Below are 22,739 nucleotides of genomic sequence, written 5' to 3' on the forward strand. Positions count from 1 at the left end.
CAAACCATCTGTGGAGTCCACAAAAAATGCTACCAAAGTTCATCAAATCTATTGGTTAAACGGAAGAGACAAACGTACACACATTAATTTTATTCATATTAATATAATAAAAAAGACGACTTGTACTTAATAACTTATTTATGTATAATTTTGTCAAGAAAAATAACAGGAATGTCGATATGTTTTATACAAAGATTTTGGTATCAGGTCTGGTTACAAAGGGAGGATATTCTCAGATTGTATTTTTTTAAAACGATCAAATAATTTCCTCTCTCGTTATTATACGTCTTCATAACATCACAAATTAAGTCATAAACATTTGTCGTAATCTTTACCCTGTCCTACGTATTGCATAAACAGGAAAATACTATCAAATTAATTCCTAATTATTTTCTTACATTGACCTATTGTCGATATTAGTCATTTTGTTTTCAAATTATTTTACATTATAAAAACTGACAGAAACAAAACAATTTTGAATAAAAACATTAAAAAAAAAAGTTTTCCAACCATCTTTTAATAAACTGATATATAAAACGCCCGTGTGAGCGACGGGCCGCGTCCGCAAAATAATACCAGTACCACTCATCCTGATGAAGGGCCCCCGATGGGCTCGAAACTAGTCGGTGCCGCCACCGGACGAATATACGTGAGTGTTTAGCCGTGTTTATATATCAGTTTAGTATAATGTCTCACGAAAGTTTGAATAATTTAATCTTTTAATAGATTATTTGAACAATTGTATAGTAATAAATGTAGAACATAGTCTGGAAGAACACATAGGCTACTAAATAGATGTTTTTAATTCCGCAAGGGGCTTAGTCGAGAGCGACAGCTAATTACCAATATAATTTAAAAAAAATTACAAACTAACAAACATTAATTTTTATTTAAAAGAATAAAACATCTCACATCTGAATATTATCAAAACATGTTATTACGCAAATTTCTTCTTGTAGTAAACTTGCGAGTCAAGTCAGTATTGACTCGTGGAGCGTCCAGAGAGGACGTTTGGTCGAAAAAGATAAATATCAGTCGAAAATAAGCATAATGATAACAAATATTATATCGAGTATTATAATATTGTTATCAGTTGGATATATTTATTCATGTGAGTATTAATATTATTTTCATAAAAATAAAATCTTAAATTACTTTGAATGGAGCGTCGGTGGCTCAGGAGTCAAGCCCTTGACTTGCAATCTGTAAGTCCTGGGTTCGAATACGTTCGTTACGACGTTCTTACGGTGAAGGAAAACATCGTGATGCAACCTGCACATATCTGAGAAGAAATTCAAAGATATGTGTGATGTCCACCAGCCCTCACTTGGCCAGCGTGGTTGACTATGGCCTAATCACCCTTAACTTAGGGTAGGCTCCGAGCCCCTCGGTGGGGACGTATAGTTAGCTGATGATGATTAATGTGAATATGCATTGTTATAGGTATCGATGTCTTTTATCAGTTTATTATGGTCTAATATTACGAAAATATTCGCTTTTAAATGTAGCAAACATTAGTATTAAAGTAAGGTTAAGTTTGCACTAGGAGATTGTTTGCAATTAGAGGTGAACATAAATTTGAACCCACTACGATATTGTTTACAGTCCGTGCCCTGTATGTCATCAAGATAGCGGCTTTTAACTCTATATAATTACATTTATATCTTGTACGCATTTTTATCAAATACTAGCAGTCGCCCGCGACTCCGTCCGCGTGGATATATAAAAAAACTTAAGTAGCCTATGTGTTCTTTCTGACTATGTTTTATACGTATGCCAAATTTAATCGAGATCCATTCAGCCGTTCTAGACATAACTTCAAACACCCATCCATCCATCCACATCACATCCATCTAAACATTCGCATTTATAATATTAGTAAGTTAAATAAAAAGCAGCTCTTGAAGGTATAAATTCGAAAAAAAATGAATAAATAGTATCCTATGTCCGTCTCCTGGCTCTCAGCTACCTCCTCACTAATTTTCAGGCATATGGGTAACGCCGATCTTGAGTTATAAATAGTGTAACTAACACGACTTTTTTATATATACAGATAATATGCATCTGAAATGCAAATTTATCAAACCGGTAAAGGTCAAAGAACTCTGGACACTCGTAATTTTATACGACCGTTATTATATAAACATAAAATAATTAGGGCTTTAGAAATAAAACTTGAAACACGATTTCATTTATTTTGTACACATTTTCATTAATCCTATTAACCTTAAATAAAATAATTGACCTTTTCAATATACTTCTTACTTTACCTTTGAATCAATAGAATTTTAGCTTATTATGATTCTTACATGAGATCACAAACACACAAGACATAGGATATTTATTAATTTTAAAGTAATGAAAAAGATTATAAAACAGTACTAATTGATCAGTCTTTTTTATTACAATGAAAAGAATAATATAATTTTGAAACACACATAAAAAATATACCCAATAAACTAAAAGTTTAACTCTTATTGTGGCAAGATTTCTTTTTTAAAGAAAAGCAAAAAAAAAAAACAAAGAAAAAAAAAACAAGTTAAAAATTGTTTTATAGTGATCGTATATTTTTATAAAGTATGGTATACTATACAAAATGAACATAAGGGTCAAGGCACAACAATCTACAATTAACCTGAACCTTATACTAACACAAGCATTGGACTTAAATGTTTTTATAACAATAAATATCAAATTATCTAACATTTCAGATCCACAATGCAGAATGCCAAACGGATATACAGGGGAATGTAAATATCTGGACAAGTGCAAACCATTGAAAGAAGTCAGTGAAAAGAAAGTGAAGACAGACAACGAATTGCTTTATCTACGAGAATCATCCTGTGGGACTACGAGCAATTATTTATATAAGGTAACATTTTATTTATATATTTAATGAACAATAATAATTTAAAAAAAACAGGTCAAAAATACTAATTACATAAGGTAACCGTCAAGGTAAATAGATGATGACCTTTATATAATAGAAATTTACCTTAGAGGACAATGCTACTACTATTAAAAATGCGTATGTTCAATGGCTTCAAAGATCTCGTTGTGATTTAGCATAGATATAGAACACAGTCAGGAAGGACACATAGCCTAATTAAGTTCGCTTTAGTCCGTCGCAAGCGACAGCTAAATACAAAGTATCCTTCGATTGATAAAAAAAGGTTATCAAACTAAATTTGTAGCGATATTAAGAGAGTGTTGATATGTATTACTGAACTTGTAGAAAAAAAGACGAATATAATTCTAAGTTCAATTTCTAATAAAATAATCCAAAAAATACGTTAAAACAAAAGCGGTGGCATATAAAAGCATCTTGTGGGATTATACGAGCGGGCAAAACCCAGCGCGGAGGAAAAACAAATACAAAGAGATGATCAAACAGATGACCGAGACAGATTTCCCCGCATGACGCAACATAAACTTGCTTTAAAATTACTAGCTGTCACCCGCGACTCCGTCCGCGCGAAATAAAAAACAAAAACTAGTAGCCTGTGTGTTCTTCCAGACTATGTTCCCTATGTATGCCAAATTTCATCGAGAACCGTTCAGCCGTTCCGAAGATACCTTCAAACAAACATCCATACATCTAAACATTCGCATTTATAATATTAAAGTAAGATTAGTAAGATATAGCCGTTCCTCTCATTCTCTTTAAAATAATAAAGATACTAATAGTATTAGGTGCTCGAGCAAACCAACAAGAATCCACATCAAATATTTATTTTCACGTGTTCTTTTCTCAATTTTAATAAAAAAAGTATGAACAATTAATAAAAGTGTTTGTTTTTTATACTAATTCTTATTATTATTATTAATTACAGGTTTGTTGTCCGCCGCAGTCGGAATGGTCCAAAAAATTGGATCTCAAACCTATACCATTCCCCGAAATAATTAATTATTTAGCCGAACAAGGAAGTAACGGAACAAGTCAAAAGTCTAGTGACGACACAAAATCCACGACCGTGCTACGAGATGGCAGCAATAAAGAAACAGAAGAATGCGGTGTAGAAGTATCTGGGCCTAAGCAGGATAGAGGTAAACTGGTACACTCAGAAAAGTAATTCAATGTTTTAGAATAAGACAAAACTGCAGAAGAAATAACTGTAGAGTCAAATACACAATCTTAAAGTCAAATCGTTTTAGTAGTCACTTCTTTCTTATTTATCACTTTTTCGCAACTAATAAATATGTTCTACTTCTACAAATGTAAAACCCTTCCCTGTACGAAGCATATTAACACAACGTTCTATTTTCGTCTCCCTTCCAGATTACGGTACAGCAGATATCGATGAGTATCCGTGGATGGCACTTTTGGAGTATCGTTTCGGTCGCATCATGTGTGGAGGAAGCCTTATCTCTCCTAACTTCATCCTGACAGCTGCTCATTGTATCGAGACTACGCATGGAAAACCGTAAGTAATATACCTTTAACAAGTCGTTATTAGCTATTAAAGATTAAGACCTAAGACACATCCTCAAAGTCATTTGATTTTTCCAAAGTCTAGTGTAGATTACGCTTAAAATCAGTTAGAACGATTTGTTATAAATTGTCTAATTTCAAATCTAATTGCAGTGCTTTCGCTCGTCTCGCTGAATACAACATGACGTCATTCCCCACGGACTACGTAGAGGTTGATGGTGGAGCTACAGAAACCATCACCGTCTCTCTGATAGCCGTTAAATGGAGTGAGAAGCATCCAATGTTTGATAAGAACACGTATCACCACGACATAGGCTTGGTGAAGCTTGCTGAAGATGCTAAAAGTTCAGGTATGATGAATGCTATTACACACTTTTTCTCCTCCCACTCTTTTCTCATAGAAAAGATGGGAAGGGATTTGATAGAAGAGGGGATGCGTAGGTTTATTCTCTTTCTGTATGTCGCCTCCTCCATCGATTAAAGGTAACCAACGCATTTCCAATTGCGGATGTCCATTGGTAGCGATTGCATTGCCACTCTACATTTTTCTGCATGTTTGCCACTTTATGATACAATAAATTTTCGTTCACAGATTTCATCCGTCCAATTTGCCTACCTCGCTACAACTTCGCGGATCAATTCGACACCAACACAAACTTCATAACCGCCGGTTGGGGAGTACACGGTTCTATTAACAACGATATTAAAATGGAGGCTAAATTACCTTATATGCCAATACCTACATGCAAACGATCTATATCCATACCATCATTGACAAACAAACAATTATGTGCCGGAGGTAAAAACGAGAGATCCGACTGTGTAACCGATTCCGGTGGACCATTAATGTTTGTATCAGAAAATTACTACATGGTTGTAGGTGTTGCTAGTTACGGACCTGATAGTTGCAGCAACATACGTGAACCAACTGTTTACACATACGTCTACGAATACCTTGATTGGATTGATAGCGTGATGGTTTAAGAATTAAGAACTGCACTGAGTTTTATAGTCCACAATTGTACAATTTGTATAGAATATCGTATATCAAGATACTGTCTGAAAATTGTTAAATAGCTAAGAAAATTAAAACAGTAATTATGAAACTATCAAATTCTGTTCTGCTGGGAGCAGATTTCAGTGATTCAAAATCAACTAATTAGTTACCTGCTATTTTTAAAAAGATAAAAATGTAAGTAACAATCTCTCTATGGTAATTTAGTTGAAAATAAAAGAAATACTCATTTATTTTAAAATGTATACGAATTAAGTAAAGTATACTAAGTTTAGAATATAAATGTATTTATGGATTTTTTAAGATATAAAAAAAAATAGAATATGCTATGATTTATTTATATTATCTCATTATTTTACACATCTATAGTAGTTTAGTTTCCATAATATATTGAGGATGAAAAACAAAAGATTATATTAAACGAAAACAAGTTTTTATATATTCCTACGTCATTAGATATAAAAATCTATTACAATACCTCTGAGGCGTTGAGTTGAATTATAAGTAGCTTGCGCACGGTTAAAAATATTGTAGCTAGTAAACTCAAAGGTTATAGATATAAAACACTAAATGTTTAAACTTTAAGATATTTATTATTATTAAAATGTCATAGTTAAAATACAATTGAGGATATATTTGGAGACACGTGAATAGTAACGACTAAGCGCCTGCACAAATTCTTACAGCAATTCCTCTTCATACAAGTTTTGCTAACAATGAATCAACATCACTTACCTCTTGCATTCGTAGCTGCGTCCGCTATTTTCTGGAAGGCGTCCAGGAACGCCGCAATAGCCACCAACGCTGACCTGCAGAATTATATTTACTTGTTAAAATTTACCTTTATTATAACACAGTATAATATTTTAGGAAAGCACACAAGAGAAATACATTACGCGTCTCGAGTGGAATCAAAATAAGTCTTCTGAATTATGGGAATTAAAAAAGCAGCTCATTTTCTTCTTAGTAATTGAGATCCGAAACTATACACGTATATAGCACGCGCCCTTCAATATAACACTCGCCAATCGTTCAATTGTCGCTAAACGAAAGCTATTGTGACATTCAACTGGACACATGGGGACGTGTAAAGAGGACATTCATACAGTGAGTTACATTGTAAAACGTTTTATAATCACAAAGAAATTGTACAAGATACAGATATAAAGACTACAATAGCGTTTATATGAATTTTGATTCGAAATAATGCAAAAGCGGTGAAAACCTTACAGAAAACTTTTGGACAATTTACAACATTATAATAGAATTTGCCCAACTGTTTCGACTTCCAAAGAAAATATGGAGAACTGAACACCAACCTTCATTAGTCGGAGAGGCACCTCAAGAAAAAGAAGAAGAAGAACAAAATACCATATATTTGATAATATGATATGGTACAGCACTTTTTTAAATTTATTTGTTACAGACATACAAATCTTTCCTCTAAATGTAGAAGAAACTTTATCCATAATTGCATTCCCAACTATTGTACTAGAGTAAGGCATCACGATATTTCAGGACTTCATAGCCTTTTCGCTCTCGAATCCGTATAAAAGGCCTTAATTACTTTCATAGCGGCTTATTGTAGTCCCTGCCCTATTGTTGTAGAAATGCAAGTCCTCTTTGTTTGGTCTAGCATTTTTCATATTTCATTCTTTAAGTCAACGATGGCCTAATTTTTAGCATAATTTTTGAAATTTCGATTTTAAAAAAGTACTGTAGTACTTCAAAAAATTTAATCCTTTTAACGTTGTTGAAGGATATTATCAACGTCTAAGGTATTAACACAGTACATTCTGTATAAATTCATTATTTATTGGCCAAGAACTCATTTCGCAAGCTTACGCATAATAATGTTTCAATAGCCATGTTTTGTCAAAAATCCGCAGCGAGACTTATAGAGTCACAATATAAAAGGTTGTCGTGTATTTAAGCTAATATCTGATACATTTCTTTTAGTAAGGCCGGTATTGTTTCAAGTAGCAATAAGTAGAACGCGTAATTGATTCATTTGCGAGGTTAGACAAAATGCATTCACTTTCAAAAGAGATATGAATATACTTACTTCAAAGCCGAATGAAGTTTAGTAGCCTTCGATATGAATTCTTCCCACATCGGTGTACTGTTCTGTAACAATTAAAACAGATAACATTAGAAAATAACATCAGCAATAAGGCAAGAAACATGACACACAATCAGTCAAGAATCTACGTCATCATCTCTTTGTCCTTTTCTGTACGGAGGTCAAGCAAATATACCACTATTCGAAACAGTGGTAGAGCCCGCTTTAACATCTTCGCACGAATTGTCCCGGCTCGCCCGCTGAAATACCACGACCACACAGAATACAGGCGTCAAGTGGAAGCTATTCCGCGTACAGTCTGATGAGTGTGCGTCCCGGAGGTCTCATTTAGTCCTCTTTCCCTTCCCATCCTTTTCTTTATAAGGAAAGGATGGGAAGTGGAAGTGGACTTTCCGGATGAGAGGATGCATGGAAAGGGAAGCTATTTTCTTTCTGTGCATTCTCTCCTCCGGCAATTAAAGGTAGGCAACGCATATGCAATTGCGTATGTCTATGGGCAACGGTCACTTCGCTATTAAAAAAACATTTGATCCATACATCCTTTGGTCTTCCTCTGTATACCCAAGAAAAATGGCGTTATTGGAGAACCATGCTAGGTCACTAACGACATCATCTTTTTAGGGAATTTTCAAAGATCTTATAGAGTCCTGTAAGTTTAAGATTTCTGAACATAATAAAGGTTTTGGTAACTCATGTAGGTATTCCTTGTATTCATGTAGTATATGATAAAATCCTTGAGGTATCGCGTGCAATGCGCTTTCCGCTCACCTGAACCGAATTGGACAAATTGCCTCTGTCCGTCCGGCCATTGTCGACTCGTCCTCGTCTATCTCCTTATAGATTACGTTATTTTTAAAACTATAATAAATTTCGGCATTTAACCTTCAAATACCAGTAATTTGTCTTTCAAGACAAAATTATTAGGAATAAATAACATTTAGTAATTGTTATAAAGTAAGTATAGAAAATAAATATTCGTATTTTGAAGTAACATAAAGTCACTTCGCGACAGTCAGATTTACTATTTAAAATTAAATATTGTTTATTTAAGACTTTTCCTCAAATCTGATTTTCTATGGTAAATATAAAGTTATTTTTTCCATGCCCATTAGTACGAAAAGCCAATTGTATTATTAAATCAATTGGCATTAAAACATGACTCTCAAATATCACTTAGATAAATATAAAGTCAATTACCTGTCTAAATTATAGCGTATGTTAAAAGCTGCTTATTACGAACCGCCTCTGGCTCCATTAAGTTGTTACTTACGAGGTCATTAATAAATTGATTTTGAGGTCCAAGGGCACTTAGAATTACCACTACTAACTTAATAATGTAATATTAAATGTCTGCTAATTTTTTTCTTTACTTACTATTACTTTTTATCTTACTAATATTATAAATACGAATGTTTAGATGGATGGATGTTTGTTTGAAGGTATCTCCGCAACGCCCCACGGATCTTGAAATTCGATTCTTGAAATTCAAACGTAGAAAATAGTCTAGAAGTACACATAGGTTACTGATTAAGTCTTTTTTTTAATTCAGCGCGGACAGAGTCGCGGGCGTTAGCTATATCTAAATATAAGTAAAAATATTTTTGTAAGTTTATTTTCTATAATGTGTTAACATACCCAGACGAGATTACAAATAAGATACGATATAAAATTATCATGTAGGTACAGTCCCTTCCATTTGCGGTATTAAAAAAAACAGAAAAATTTCTATAAGCCCCTTTGTGAAAATAAACAAACAGTGTACCATAGATGTTCTGAAAAAATGAATTTATGAATCTGTTTTACTTGTACTGTACGCTTGATTATTGTATAAGATAAAATACGCTGCTATCAAAACATATAGTGATTGTTAACAGGGCATAAAGTGGAGTACCGACAACTACCCTGACTGTACATACCATACGAATGTTTATGATCTTTTGATGTTTTCGTTGTCTTAGAAGTTTCGTAAGCTTCCCTAAAACAGGTAAAGATGACCACCATTAGATTAAATTCACTCTCATCACATAAAAGTGAACGAGCTGCGTTATGACGTCACGTAATGTCACGCATAACGACGTAATGCCCCTTTCACACGTTAGTACCGTGAAATGTCGGCTTTACAAAGCCTTGCCCGGCAACTTTAATGTACGGGTAAAAAAAGTTTAGCTTAGGGTTTTCAAAGTGGAGCGAACTTCAAAAGGTTGTTTTTGGTCGATTGGTTATAGCGGCTTGATTTTCGTTAAAAATGATGACATGTAACAAAATTAAGTGAGCAAAATACTAACTATCTCACACGGCTTCGCATATTGTGTTTCTAACATCTGACAATACATTTAAAGTACTAATAATTAAGGACAAACAAACATATAGTACATAATACTCCTTTTATATTCTATATATTTCGACCTACGCTTTTATCTAGTAAACTACGTATAATTTTCTGATTGCTAATATTGATATATCGTTGTTATGCGAACAAAGTTAAGCTGATTAGAGATTTACATCACAAAAAAACATATACGTTACTACGGAATACTTTTTCTATCCTCTCATACGTACCCCTTGGGTACTGTAATGTTTTGACCCAAACAAATTGGAAGGTCCTCTGTAACTCGAGCATGTGATGACGTATGTTCCACTCAGTTACCTACACGACATAAAAAAGTGAAAAAAACAGAAAAAAAAGGATTATAGTATGACTAGAAATATAATCAATATCATCAGCTCATTATACGACCCAGCTGAGGGGCTCGGAGCCTACCTTAAGTTAAGAGTAATAAGGCCATAGTCAACCGCGCTGGCCCAATGCTGGTTGGTTGACTTCAAACATATCTTTGAATATCCTAGCAGATATGTGCAGGTTTCACCACGATGTTTTCCTTCACCGTAAGAACGTCAGATAAATGTATATGGGTAAATCGGAACCCAGGTACTGCAGATTACAAGTCAAGTGCTTTTACCCCGTCGGTGTCGGCCTTGGAAATATAAAATCCTTGCTATACTGCTGAATTATAAGTTACTAAAAACTATGCGTACATTAGACACTTATTATAGAGACAGTTGAAGGAACCACAAGACTAGGATTTTCATATTCTTAGTTAGGCTATACAATTCAATTTTTTATTAACAATCGGAATCATTTTTTAGGTAAGCCAGGGCAGAGTATCCTTAGAAGATTTATAGTGGGTTTTTGAGATCAAAAGTAATGTGAGGGATGATAATATGTTTTATATAGAGATTTTGATCTCAGACAACGGTTAATAAGAGATATCTAAGCAAATGATTACAACTATATCTTCGTCTAAAAATGATATAAAGAGGACGTGCAAAATAATATGGTATGTTATGTATGAGGTCATTGCAAACGCTTTGGTCAGTCCATCAACACTAGTGTTGCTTCAATCAATGCATGAATAAACGGGAGATGGACTTTGAATACCAGAGCCGGTAGTGATGTAGATTATGTATCGAAAAAGTTATCGATAGAAGAAAATATTAACTAAATTCAAAATGAATGTATTTATGATCAAGTACAACAAAATAAAAAAGCTATAATCTTGCATTTGATGTAGAAATTCCATCACTACAATTCCCGATATTGGCATGGAATCTTTTTGCAGAATTATTTTTAACATTTCACGCATTATGTGGTTGTAGTTATTAAAAATGTCGTAAGTCCCTCGTCTTTTTATCTTTAACACAGTAAAGTTTTTATGCAGAAATTTTAAAAAGGAAACATGATAAAAACCTTGCACTGCTATGACCTTAACTAATAAAATTCAGTAAAACATCGATATATTTTTATCGATAATATTATAAAGCACATCACTAGAACTAAGCTCTGACATACATCGCACACGTCCCGTCAGTACAAATGAACCGTACATAGAATATCTGCAACACAATAATGTAAATTATTTACATTATTACATAAACACCCTTTGATGTTTACCGGTTCAAACTAGAATTATCCAGACGAAACCAGTTTGATTTGAACTTCAATAGATGTATCACGATTGTTTGAAGAATTAAATCGGTTGCTGAAACATCTGTACAAAAGCTTACGCCATATTAAGCCATCCCTCTCTATAATCATCTATATGTTTTGTATAAATGTTTAGGCAGTGTAAACACACTGTGAATACTATTTTTTCATGTGGTAGAGAAACGACACATTCTATAATCCTACTAAATTTAAAAATTCGAATATTTAAATGAATGTTTGTTATATTAGACATTATTAGTTAGAATCCTTTGGTGCGAATGACGTGCTTTCGTTACAAAGTCCAGTGTCAGAATGAATAGCGAGGGGACACAAACGTCGACATTTTAGTAAAGCTAGTGTTGGGTCAATACACTGCCACATTTTCGGATTTTCTTCCTAACAGTTACAAGATATCTCAAAAACAGTTGTATGCATCTCGGTGAAATTTGAACATAGTCTGTTTGAACACAACGGCTGCTATACATACTTAGTCGTGTCTAAAAATGCATAAATCTCAAATTACGCTATTATTTAACTATAATAGGCTTATCAACAGAAATTCTAGTAAACAATCTAGATATTAAGACGGAAAGCAGTTGTTACATGACCTAGAGAGAATACCATACAAGGTATTAGATAACGAATTATTGCACGAATCAAATAATTACACAAATTAAAATGCGTTCAAAACAATCAAGTATTATCAAACGAAACTTAGGTTAGATCGATTAAACAAGTGCATACTATTTTCAACCTTAATACCGCTGTCTTAAGTTCTTTTATCAAACACCAATATTTATACAGAAGGTACAAAAACCGTACAATAGAACTACAGCTCTTATTCCATAGTACATATGATTGATAATTCCATGCATGTGTCAACTTTATAATATTACAATTAACGTCATTGAATTTACGATCGTATCACTTAACAATAAGGTCTATAATAGGTTTAGGTTATCGTTATAATCCTCGGGTAAGCCGGCTCTTTGGAGATTGGATCACAATGAGTCCATATTGTCAGGTCGTCGACGCTTCTAACACACCGACAAGGGTTTGCACCTTGTAATAACTTGCCTTTGCTCATGACTAGAATTAAAAAATAAATAGTAGCCTATATGTTCTCTCAGATTATGTTCTACATCTATGCCAAATTTTAGAGAGATCAGTTTAGCTATTCTGGATACCTTCAAACATCTATACATCACATTTATAACATTAGTAAGATAAAGAAAATATTTTTCTACGTCGAAAAGTATGCCACTTGGAAAAAAAATGTGTTGTGTTTGATGTGGAATGATATATGAAAAAAATTAAATCAAAATATACAAAATGTTTGGAAAATTGGTTCAACAGAAATAAGGTTTACTAAGCAAATGGAACGAATACTAGTCCTTACAAAAGTGTTCGGGTTCCATCTATAAATATAGAAAGAGTGAAATAAATGTAGTAGAGTTTTACACTTCCAATTTCCAATCGACTTGCATATGTACAGTCGACTACGTTGTCGGTGTACAAGTTCCAGAAAAATTACCAAATAATTTAATAAAAATTAAATTTAGTAAAGGCAACCCTAGCACTAGTACATACACCCTTGAGCAAATCAAAGCAACAATACCTCCTTGTTGACAGTTCATCTAAAGGTTAGGAGGAGATTTATTTAGACCTGTGAAGTTGAACTCAAAAGAAAGCGCTGTGTTTGATGTGTAATGAGTTTTAAGGATTTTATTTACTTATGTACGACTGAGAAAATATAATTGGTCATATAAAGATTGACTTCTTAATATAGTAAAACATTAATCATGAAGAAAAGATTGTAATAATTAACTAGAAGCTTACGTCCACCCGGCGAGTTAATTCGTCAGAAAAAAAATTTGACATATTTTAAAAATGAGTATAGAAGCATTTCACACTAGGTATACTAGTAGGTATACACAATAGTAACCTGAGAGGAGCATATTGCCAATATTAAAAAAAATACTTTCAATTATTATTATAAAGAATAACGCAATCCCACACAAAAAAAGCACCTACGATTTATGAACGTAAATACTCCTTTGTGTTTGTGTAGTCAAAAACATAAATTCCCTTTCGAATAGAAATGAAAACGAAGGGCTGGAGCGTTCGCTCCCTGTTGCTAGGCAACTTTAATTAGTCCGCCGACCCTGAGATAGGTTGTCGGTACAATCAAAGACGAAACTTTATACATATAGCAATAGATAGAACCAGTGATTCTCAACCTTTTACGAATAATTTTAAGAATTTATAATATTTTTTTTTATATATCATAAGGTGGCAACCGAGCGAGCGGCCACCTGAAATCGCTGAAATAGCAAAGTGACCGCTGCCCATAGACATACGCAATTGCATATGCGTTGCCAACCTTTAATCGACGGAGGAGAGGATGCACAGAGTGAAAACATTTTCCCCTTCCATGCATCCTCTCATCCGCAAAGTCCACTTCCACTTCCCATCCTTTCCTTATGAGAAAAAGGGTGGGAAGGGAAAGTGGACTAAATTAGGCCTCCGGGACGCACACTGATCAGACGAAACGCGGAATTGCTTCCACTTGACGCCTGTCTTCAGTGTGGTCGTGGTATTTCACCGGGCGAGCCGGGCCGATTCGTGCGAAGATGTTAAAGCGGGCTCTACGGGTGTAATTCAATTATTTCTGCAATAAATACATGTTCTTTTGTTTTACTTAGTAATTAAACCCATCAAACTTTACAATCTAAAAATCTTCTATATAAAACATAATGAAAATAAATAGCAATTTATTGGTTAAAGAATTTATCCGAACAAAGTTACATAACAATCTGATAATATTTAGGATATTTTAGAAGGCAAATAAAATCGAATTTACTTTCTAAATTTAATGTATCTACATCAAATCATAATACACGAGGAAAAGGTTTAACAACAATGTATACGTAGACGATGAAAAACATCAGTAAGCTCCTTACTCCAATCAAAGCGGCATTGAACAAACAAACTGTACTCGTTTATTTTTATTGTTATTTTATTTTACTTTCTTTATTTATTGTGAGACAAAGACGAAGACCCTTTTATCTTGAAGACACTAGCAATTACGGCAATGGAAAAATAAAATTAAAAAGTACAAAATATATCTATCACTAGGAATACAATCGCCTTCGCTCAAAATTAAATGAAAAATATATACGCCAGGATAAATAGCTAATAGAAAATTAAAAATAAGTGCAAAAAATATACATCCGAATCGATTGAAAAATTTCGTCGTAGTACTTTACTTATTTACCCAACGACAAAGGCTGCGACTGTTCCTGTACTAGCGTTTTGGTTTTGTAACTCCTCTTGAAAGACGGTCTTTACAGGCGTACAAAGTATTTTGAACCGCTTATGAACATAAAAATAACATGAAATACATTCCCATCTAGGCTAGGCTACAACCATCTAATTGGTTACATTAACAGGAAGTCACTACCATTTGTTTTCACTCATTTTAAACTCGATAGCAACTCGATCAAACATGCTCTAATTACAACCGTATACCGCACTGAATATTCCGACTCTGATGCACAATGATCTCAGATTCTATCGCATTGCTTAACTTCAAAATGTTATTCTTTTTCATCCGACATATAAAGTGAACGGAGCGTAGAGTTAACGATGGTTGCATCTGCACGCAAACATCGGTCTACTTACTCTTATTTTGACTTCCTTTATAATTATGGTGAATTACAGACAATTAATAATAAATAAAGTTATTAATAGTATTCTCCATGAGTTAATATTAAATTAATTTTTAGGGTTCTGTACCTCGAAAGGAAAAAAACGGAACCCTTATTGGATTGTTGTCCGTCCGTCTGTCTATCAAGGATCTTTTTCTCAGGAACGCATGAAGGTATCAAGCTGGAATTAATTTATTCTTAAAATAACTTTTTTTATGCTATAATAATTGGAAATTATTATCAACTTCAAAAAGAAAGAGGTTATCTATTCTTTTCTTTAAGAAATTTTAAGTCATGAGCGATAAAAAAAAAGAAAAAAAAATCTAACCTTTTATTGGTCAGTTGTGTGTCTCTCGTTATTAAAACTTATCAACGCGCAAAGAGTGGCCATACAATATCAACCATAAAATATATAGAACTGGGTTGTAAAATGTAAAATGAAAAATATATAATGGGATAGTAAATATCATATCTTGTAGGAAAATATTTAACAAGATTTACCGCTATCATATCTGCAATGAAATCCGCAATGCGCCTTTAGCTCATCAATTAACTTCGTTAACACGATAATCTAACTGGCCAGTTAAAAAAAGAAGTCTTTAATTTTCTTTTTTCAACTAGTTTTTCTTTTTTTCTGGCTGAAAGGTGGGTAATGTTCATTGCCTGTATCTTATGTTCATTCTTCGAATTCCTTTAGCAAAAACAAAATGATTTTGTAGAAAAAAGTGACCTGTATTAAGTCAGCTTTACTACTACGGCAATCAAGAATTTGGCACAATAAATATACATTAAGGGTCTCCCTTAGTTTCCAATTCCAAACTACAGCTCTAGTTGTACTTTCCTTACGCAGTCCCGCTGCGTTCCTTTGGAGATCCCGGTGGATTTGTTGAGTCAAGTCTCACGCAACCCTCTCTATTCTCATACAGGGTATCCTTCTTCAGATTTACCCTCCCTCCCCCGACCCCTATACAAAAAGATATACATTCTTGGTGACATAAACATCTTAGCTTTATGAATTCCTATATCGTTTTCTACAATGTAAAAGCGTCTGTTACATCGTATAACGTAATTATAAAGTCATCGACTTTAAGTGCCTTTGTAAATATACTACAATTGAATTATCCACTTAACTGCCTACGTTTCATAATTATAAAGTTATTATAAAGATGAAGGATTCATCTTATTACTTTTACGGATATTAATATAAGAGAAATCTTTAGATAAAAGAAGGGGGCAAACGAGCAACGAATCGTCTTATATTATTTGATACGACGCCCATGGACATCAGCAACGCCAGAGGAGCCGCAGATGCGTTGCCGGCCTTTAAGGAAGGTGTACGCTCTTTTCTTGAAGGCTCCTAAGTCGTAACTGTACCATGTATCATGTATTGGTTATCAAGTAAATAATTATGTATATATAGCTGTCTGTGAATTAAAAAAGGGTCTTGACAGTCAGACGGACGGACAACAAAGTGATTCTGTAAGAGTTCCGATTTTTTCCTATGAGGTACGGAACCTTAAAACCATTAAATTAATGTCTATCTGTTCTTACAGACTATGTCCTACGTAAGTGCATCATCAAGATCAGTTGAGCCGTTCCAGAGATACCTTCTAACAAACATCCACCCATCCATCTAAACTTTCGTATTTATAATACTATCTGTCGCCCGCGACTCTATCTGTGCAGAATGAAAAAAACTTAATAAGTAGCTCATATGTTCTTTCAGACTATGTCCTACATGAGGGCTAAATGACATCAACATTCGTTGAGCTGTTCCGAAGATACCTTGTAACAAACCATCCATAGATCTAAACATACGCATTTATAATATTAATAAGATTAGTTTTATTATTAAAATAAATAAAATTAGTAAATATTTCACGTTATATTAATACGAGAGCAATATTCTAAATTGAGAAAATATAATAAAGCAATTCTTAGAAGTCCAATTTTATTGAGCAATCTCAAGACCTAATTTCGAGAAGCCAATCCTAACATCTCACTTAGCGGTGGGCGGTAGAAAGTAAAATTCATTTTCCAGAGATGACCTCTATTCCGCAGCGTTAAAGGTTAAATTAGATTGGCACAACACAAAATCGTTGTAGACGCGATGCAGGCTAACCATAATATTATAATTAATTTAGACATTTCCATAAAATGTGAATTTGTGTCAATATGCGAAAGAAGGAAGTAGATTCAGATATGACGGCTGATGTATGAAAGAGAAATACTTATTTCGCCGACCCTCCTTAGAGATAATGGCTGGTTGATGATTGATGATGATTACCATAAAAATTAAGAAAAATTACAGCACATAAGACTGCTTTAAACAACCTTCCTAAATAACCCTCATTTTATAAAATAACAGTGGTAGAACCCGCTTTAACATCTTAACAAAAGTATTTCGCAAAACATAATAAACAAAAGTAAACATCCTCAAGTAAATAAAATCATGGTTTCCCTATTATAGTGATGTGCGTGATCGTAATATCGATAAAGAATTACAGATTCACGCCGACACCGATGACACGTATATCGTGAGTCGATTCTGTAAACATCAATACGTGCACAACACTAATGACTGAGAAAGTGAACAGGATACGATTATGTTAATACGACATATGTTCATTGACTTGTCACATTTGGTTTCACTGAGCGCCATTTGCCTAATAAGAAATAAGTAGTTGTTATAGCGTGGGTCGTCATTTATATTTGAGAGATTCGGCAAATATTAACATGACATAAAATTTATCTATTTTAATCGATAAAACGGTAATTTTAATTTTGCCTATCCACCTATTTACTGCCAAAAACATGTACAAAATTATGATCCGTCTTACACTGTTTTGATACGTGTGTTTCGGCAATGAAAACTCACAGTACAATACGTATAAGCACTTCTTAATAAACGTCAAATATTTTTGTAATCACTGCCTAAATTTCACATCTATTACTTAAACGATTTATCGATATTTTTATTTAAATATTCATATATGCTTCCCCTCACTAATCAACCCACTAAAGAGCAGATCGTTCGTTGTGCAATTTGTTATACGAAGATCAATAAAGCATGCCCTTTATTAGATCATAGAAAGTTATATCTGTAAAAACAAATTTATTGCATTACGAAGATTTTAACTCAAAGATATGGGAATTTTAAGAACTGACTTTAGAGGTACATTACATTTCGTGTGGCGATTTAATAGTTAATAGTTTACCATCGATTGATTGTCATAAAAAATCAACTGTATAATAACTACCGTACTCAAATTCCTTAATAAGTCACTAAGAGAAACTCTAAGTGAAGATTTCTCTTACTAAATTACTAAGATAAGATCTAGAAATTATACCATTTACAAATCAAATTAAATTAAGATCTATAAAATAAAACAATCTTACTTCTTCTAATATTATAAATGCGAAAGTTGAGTTACATGGATGTTTGTTTCAATGAAATTTGCCCCAGATAGGACATAGTCTCGAAGAACGCATAGACTTACGAAGTATCCTTCAAATTACGTGCCAAGTCGCGCTTATATCGATCCGTAGCTGAAAAACATCAAACTTGAATACAAAACACAATTTAATACTTATCGGGCATCAAACTATAAGCATCTATGCTCAATTGTCTTGAGAATAAGAACCATACTAACCTTACACGTTATGTTTTGCGTCATAAGACTTAATAAATTGAATCGGTGATTTCAATGCGTGTGGTCCTTATATTCTATCAAGCAATAATTTGGCAGACAAAGCATTTAAATCAAAGTACTTATTATCGTTCAAACTTTCGTGAGACATTATACTAAACTGATATATAAACACGGCTAAACACTCACGTTTATTCGTCCGGTGGCGGCACCGACTAGTTTCGAGCCCATCGGGGGCCCTTCATCAGTATGAGTGGTCAGTGAGCGACGGGCCGCGTCCGCGAAATAATACCAGTACCACTCATCCTGATGTAGGGCCTCCGATAGGCTCGAAACTAGTCGGTGCCGCCACCGGACGAATATACATGAAATGCATTTTCATGTATCATAATATGTTAGCGTTTTTAAAACGCCCGATAATAACAGGTTACTCGGGAAAACGAAAAATAGAATGTAACGCAATTAAAGCCATCATTTCATCCAGCAACAAACGTATCGACATGATCCAATACCAAATACGTTTATACTATGACTACAAAAGGAGTTAGCAAAAAAAACCTGTAATTAATTACCAGTCTTGCGACACTTCTGGCGGCCTACTTTCGTCCATTCATGTCTTCTGACCTTGGGAATAATGAGTAGGCTAAAAGGTTTAAGAATTGAAATATTGATTCTATCTTACTAATATTATAAATGCGAATGTTTAGATGGATATTTGTTAGAAGGTATCTCTAAAACTAGCGGACCTAGCTGAAATATGGCATAGATGTAGAACTTTCATATCTATATACTCGTATATAAAAGAAAGTCGTGTTAGTTACACTATTTATAACTCAAGAACGGCTTTACCGATATTGCTGAAAATTGGTGAGGAGGTAGCTTAGAGGCAGGAGACGAACATAGGATACTATTTATTCAATTTTTATTCGAATTTATACCTTGAAGAGTTGCTTTTTACTTAACTTATCTATTATTAAGTTTTTTTAGATATCAACGCGGACGGAGTCGGGGGCGACAGCTATTATAACATAAATCATCAACACTCTAAAGACAAAGAACTTTAAAATATTTTTAATTATTTTTCGAGCGATCGAATAATTGTAGTACTCCCATATAAAGTAATACAAATAATTTGCGGATCAATCTGAAAGATTCGAAGAAATATCTAATTCGGCAGTTAGATGTGTACTTTCTTCATCTATAAAACGAAGCTCAATATAAATATATTTCATAAGCAGGAAACGAACTGTAAAGAAAATAAAAACGCCATTAACTACATCTGACCTAAAAATCGATTGCCGACTATAAATATTTTATTGCATATTGTGCCGGTGGCGTAATAGTCTTCTTTCCCTTCCCACTCTTTACTTATGAGTAACATAGGAAGAGGATACGGATTTAACAGAGGTGATGAATAGCAATGTGAGATATTGTCATTCTGTGCGTCCCCTTGCCGATAAAGGTAGGCAACGCATCTGCAATTGTGTATATCTATGGGCAGGCGAATTCAGAAGGCCACTAGTTCTTTTGCCAACCAAATAAAAAGAAAAAAGGATTGAACTTTTTAATCAAACAAAACTATATATAGTCTAGACTAATATAAAACTAAATATACAAAGAACTTATCTCTGCTTTCTATAATTATTTCTATCCTTGATTTAAAAAAAAATCTTTACGCAATAGTATTGAAAGAAAATAACAGATTTTAATACGACGAGCAAACATCGACCATTAACATCACACCGACATTAGGGTGTTGTAGAATTTTGATTGTAAAAACGAAATAATCTACGGTCCAGAATAACACATATCTTGTATTCAAACTATGCATCTCATTGTCATTACAACAGACTTATGCATTTGTTGAAACAGCTGTTAGTAAGAAAAAGAAAAAAACCGAGAACCGCATTCTTAAGACGTAAGAATTATGTATTTAAAAACCATTACATTGACATGTCTTATACGCCAGCTGTTTAAGAAAATGTATCCTTGGAAGATTTTAAAATGAATTATACAAACAAGGTCAAATATACAGCCAGATACTACTCTCATATTATTCATATTCACTACATTTAAGTGCGATAGATGGCGCTGTCTCAAATATAAATAGCTTGTGAATCACAGTATTGACATTTAACTTAACAAAAATATTCTCTTTTAATCGATTCAATTAAATATCGTAGTTCGCTACTAAACATTACAATTTTGACTAGAATTATTTAAAGCAACTGTACATACAAGAACAGTTGTAAATGTTTACACGTCACACGTTCCGATCGCATCGTACGCACTTTGACACAAGACTGGCTCTATTATTTATTCAGATGTTTTAATCAAAACGTCACGAAAATTACAAAGCAATCGTAATCAGTAGAATTAACGTTGTACTATACCGTATCGTGGCATTCCTTTTCTATGTTAATGAGAATAATAAGTGCTTACATAGATATTTAGTAGTTTGGTAGGCAACGCATATGCAATTGCGTATGTCTATGGGCAGCAGTCCCTTCGCTATTTCAGGGAATTCAGGTGGCTACAAGCTCGTTTGCCACCTTATGATAAAAAAAATATATATTTAGTAGCAATGTGTTCAAAAGAAGCTATCCACTTATTTTGTAGGTTTTGTCTTATTGTTGTCGCCCTATGTCCGCGCGGAATTAAAAAAAAACTTAGTAGCCTATGTGTTCTTCCAGGATATGTTTTACATCTATGCCAAATTTAAGCGAGATCCATGCAGGCGTTGTGGAGATACCTTGAAACAAACATCCATCTATACATCGAAGCATTCGCATTTATAATATTAGTAAGAAGTAAAATTTATAGCTCTTAAGACATTTCTAATCACATAAGAGGTAAAGCTTCTATTCTCGAACAAGTTATATCAAATATAATAATAAACACGAAATTTCCTTTACTAACAACATTCCTTACATATTTTAAATATTCATCATAACTAATCGATTAATACTCACTTGCGTCTTTTTATTCCTTATAAAAATTCCAAGCACGTAAAAGCGATCATATCGCGGCAAACTGATGCAATTCGACAAATCTCCAATGGCACTCGGCCAAAGGAGCTCCGCAATATTCCTGCAGGATAGCACTTCAGCGGCAGGATTCGAGAGAGATAATTCCATCATTTCAAACGATATTGATGTCGACAGGAACTTCGAATGCCAAAGATGACAATTATCTTTAAGCTGAATAGATGGAAAATACGTGAAATTTTCAAAGGAATTGCTAGCAAATTGGAGTTATAACAAGATAAGACGTAAGACGACGGTAACCTAAGTTACGATGAATGTCTACCTAAAAGTATAATAGAAAACACAGTTATTAAACAAAATTTTGTGTTTGGCAATCATGATTTAACTTTATTAATAGTTAATTTGAATCCTTTGGCGCGAATGGCGCTCTTTCATTACAAAGTCAAGTTTCCGAATGATGAGCGAGGGTACGTAAACGTCGACATTAGTAAGGCTCGTGTTGCGCCAGTACACCGGCACAGTGTCGGATTTTCTTCCTAACAATAGTTTGATTTGTTTGTTCAGATTAACACACAAATATTGTTAATAGCGAGGATATTAACAACTTAATTAGACACGCAAACCGATCAAGTAGATTCAGTATTATAAAAACCTCGTACATTCCATTTCGATTCTTCGTAAGTGTAACATTTGCGAGGAAGACAGTACTTTCCGTTCGTGTCGTGATGAAATGAGATCGGAAACTTTAACAATTGACCCGGTTACCGATTGCATCCCGGTCGTAGGGGAAGACGATATAAGGCCAATGATATTTATGGTGTTGACATTTCCCATGAATAGATTCCAATCGAAGTTAACCGTATTTGGTAAAAGCTAA

General features: G+C 33.7%; 2 protein-coding genes across 6 annotated transcripts in view; one reads left to right on the top strand and one right to left on the bottom strand.

Moving 5' to 3' along the window:
• mim (missing-in-metastasis) overlaps positions 1 to 22,739 on the bottom strand; it is a 122,421-nt gene that overhangs the window by 57,829 nt on the left and 41,853 nt on the right. For all 5 annotated transcript variants that reach the window (XM_013313276.1, XM_013313278.1, XM_013313277.1 and 2 more), the window contains exons 2-3: positions 7,513 to 7,574; positions 6,183 to 6,256 (exon numbers count right to left, since the gene is read on the bottom strand). In XM_013313276.1, coding sequence (XP_013168730.1) covers positions 6,183 to 6,256; positions 7,513 to 7,574 — 136 coding nt within the window. The remainder of the gene's footprint in view (positions 1 to 6,182; positions 6,257 to 7,512; positions 7,575 to 22,739) is intronic.
• Positions 982 to 5,506, top strand: LOC106118613 (chymotrypsin B-like). The gene is made up of 6 exons (XM_013313283.1): positions 982 to 1,111; positions 2,712 to 2,872; positions 3,834 to 4,047; positions 4,280 to 4,424; positions 4,586 to 4,782; positions 5,025 to 5,506. Exons 1-6 carry the CDS (start codon positions 1,051 to 1,053, stop codon positions 5,414 to 5,416), a joined length of 1,170 nt encoding a protein of 389 aa, XP_013168737.1. The 5' UTR covers positions 982 to 1,050; the 3' UTR covers positions 5,417 to 5,506.

This window comes from Papilio xuthus, unplaced genomic scaffold (assembly GCF_000836235.2).
Source record: "Papilio xuthus unplaced genomic scaffold, Pxut_1.1 DF827570.1, whole genome shotgun sequence".
NCBI classification, from domain to species: Eukaryota; Metazoa; Arthropoda; class Insecta; order Lepidoptera; family Papilionidae; genus Papilio; species Papilio xuthus.

Coding starts and splice junctions, on each gene's coding strand:
- LOC106118613 (XM_013313283.1), top strand. CDS start 1,051: ATGATAACAAATATTATATCGAGTATTATAATATTGTTATCAGTTGGA. Junction 2,873..3,833: donor CGAGCAATTATTTATATAAG/GTAACATTTTAT, acceptor TATTAATTACAG/GTTTGTTGTCCGCCGCAGTC. Junction 4,048..4,279: donor TGGGCCTAAGCAGGATAGAG/GTAAACTGGTAC, acceptor TCTCCCTTCCAG/ATTACGGTACAGCAGATATC.